Genomic DNA, 1,585 nt, shown 5'->3' with positions numbered 1-1,585 from the left:
AATTCCTAAGCTTCTCTTCCGGTAAAAGTTACAGTGTTGGCTTAGGTTTGTTAAGGGAATTAATGAAGGGCCTACCCCATACTCGGGACCAAGAGGTAAAAGTGGCAGCTGTTCCCTGACCCTGGGTGGTGGTGGCTCCAGTGGACACTAGAGAAGGACACGGTCTCCAGAGAAGGCAAGAACTGAAGGACAGGAGAAGTCTGTTCCCAGGAAAGAAGAAGGCATCAGGGAATGAAGAGTGAATAACCGCAGATATTTCTCTGTAAGCAGGTGTGGACTTAAGCCATCATAACTGGGAAGACCAAGGGAAATGAGGTCTTCTTTTGTAACCACAGGCGATGAAGACTGAGCATGCCCACTGGTCAGGCTGAGTCATCATAACATCAACACACATGGGGAACACAGAGCAGGTGGTCAACCAACGGTTGCCAGGGAGACTGACCTCTCAAGTCCTGTCCGAGGTGAACCATTGGGCCTTAGCCATTAGCCTCTATGCAGCACAATGACTGTGGCAAGGACTGAAGTCAACTGGGCACATCAGAGGAATTGCTTTAACCGCGATCCCAAGGTATCATACAGATGTGCTCAACTTCCACCCCACCAAGAAGAAAAGCCCTTCGTTGTCAGCCATGGCAGAAGAGTAACTCTGGGAGATCACCTCAAACTGCTGGATGGTGTAGCCAGCCTCCCCGACAGCAGCCTCCACTGCCTCCGGGCCCAGACAGAGGCTGGAGACCTCTGCTCCCTGATCACGTAGTCACTGCTCTTCAGGGCATCCACGAGCACCAGGAAGGCCCCCGACTTCAGCAGGCTGCTGCGGTTCTTAAGGGCCATGTGGCAGGCAGGGAGGCGCAGGTAGGTGGCATCTAGGCACAGCGTGCTGAGCAGGCAGTCGGCCAGGGGCAGGCAGATGGCCCTCAGCAGCCAGCTCTGAGTCATGTTACACTTCAGGACCTGCTCGACTGCCCGGCTCAACTTCTCCTTCTCTGGCCCCTTGACTCTGAAACACACAAACCAACATACATGGATGACTACCCCACTCATGGGGAACCCAGATCTCTCAAGTCAGGTACGAAATGGTGATGCTATCCCAAATGTTATATTCTTAGGAGCAGATCTGTTGTAAAATCAAAGAAGACATTTTGGTGTCTGAATGTGACCATATTACCTTGTGGTGGGTTAAATTTTTTAGGAAGTGAATAAGAATATAGAAATAATAATCAAAATACTTAGCTGCTTGCTTCTACAATAAATGAACTGTCCCCATGAAGTGGAAATTCTTCTTCCACTGCTTAGAATAATCCCTGGATCATTTTATTATCATCATCATCATCATCATTATTGCATTTGTCCCCTCTGCCGAACTGTAAAGGTAGTGGCTGTTTCACCCACAAATATCAGATTGTTGTTGTTTTTCAGTCACTCAGTCATGTTGGACTCTCTGAAACCCCATGGACTGTAGCACATCAGGCTTCCCTGTCCTTCACCATCTCTCAGAGCTTGCTCAAACTCACATCCATTGAGCCGGTGATGACTTCCAACTGTCTCATACTCTGTCATCCCCTTCTCTTCATCTTCAATCTTT

At 49.0% G+C, this 1,585-nt stretch overlaps 1 protein-coding gene across 1 annotated transcript; it reads right to left on the bottom strand.

Moving 5' to 3' along the window:
* Positions 1-411: 411 nt before the first annotated feature.
* LOC133261609 (nicotinamide N-methyltransferase-like) lies at positions 412-1,044 on the bottom strand. Its single transcript, XM_061440043.1, is given in 2 exon segments — positions 412-735; positions 738-1,044. Coding segments are annotated over 2 exon segments (471 nt in total). The 3' UTR covers positions 412-571.
* Between the last annotated feature and the right edge of the window lie 541 nt (positions 1,045-1,585).

This window comes from Bos javanicus, chromosome 15, assembly GCF_032452875.1.
Source record: "Bos javanicus breed banteng chromosome 15, ARS-OSU_banteng_1.0, whole genome shotgun sequence".
NCBI classification, from domain to species: Eukaryota; Metazoa; Chordata; class Mammalia; order Artiodactyla; family Bovidae; genus Bos; species Bos javanicus.
This window is presented reverse-complemented; position numbering and strand designations above follow the sequence as displayed.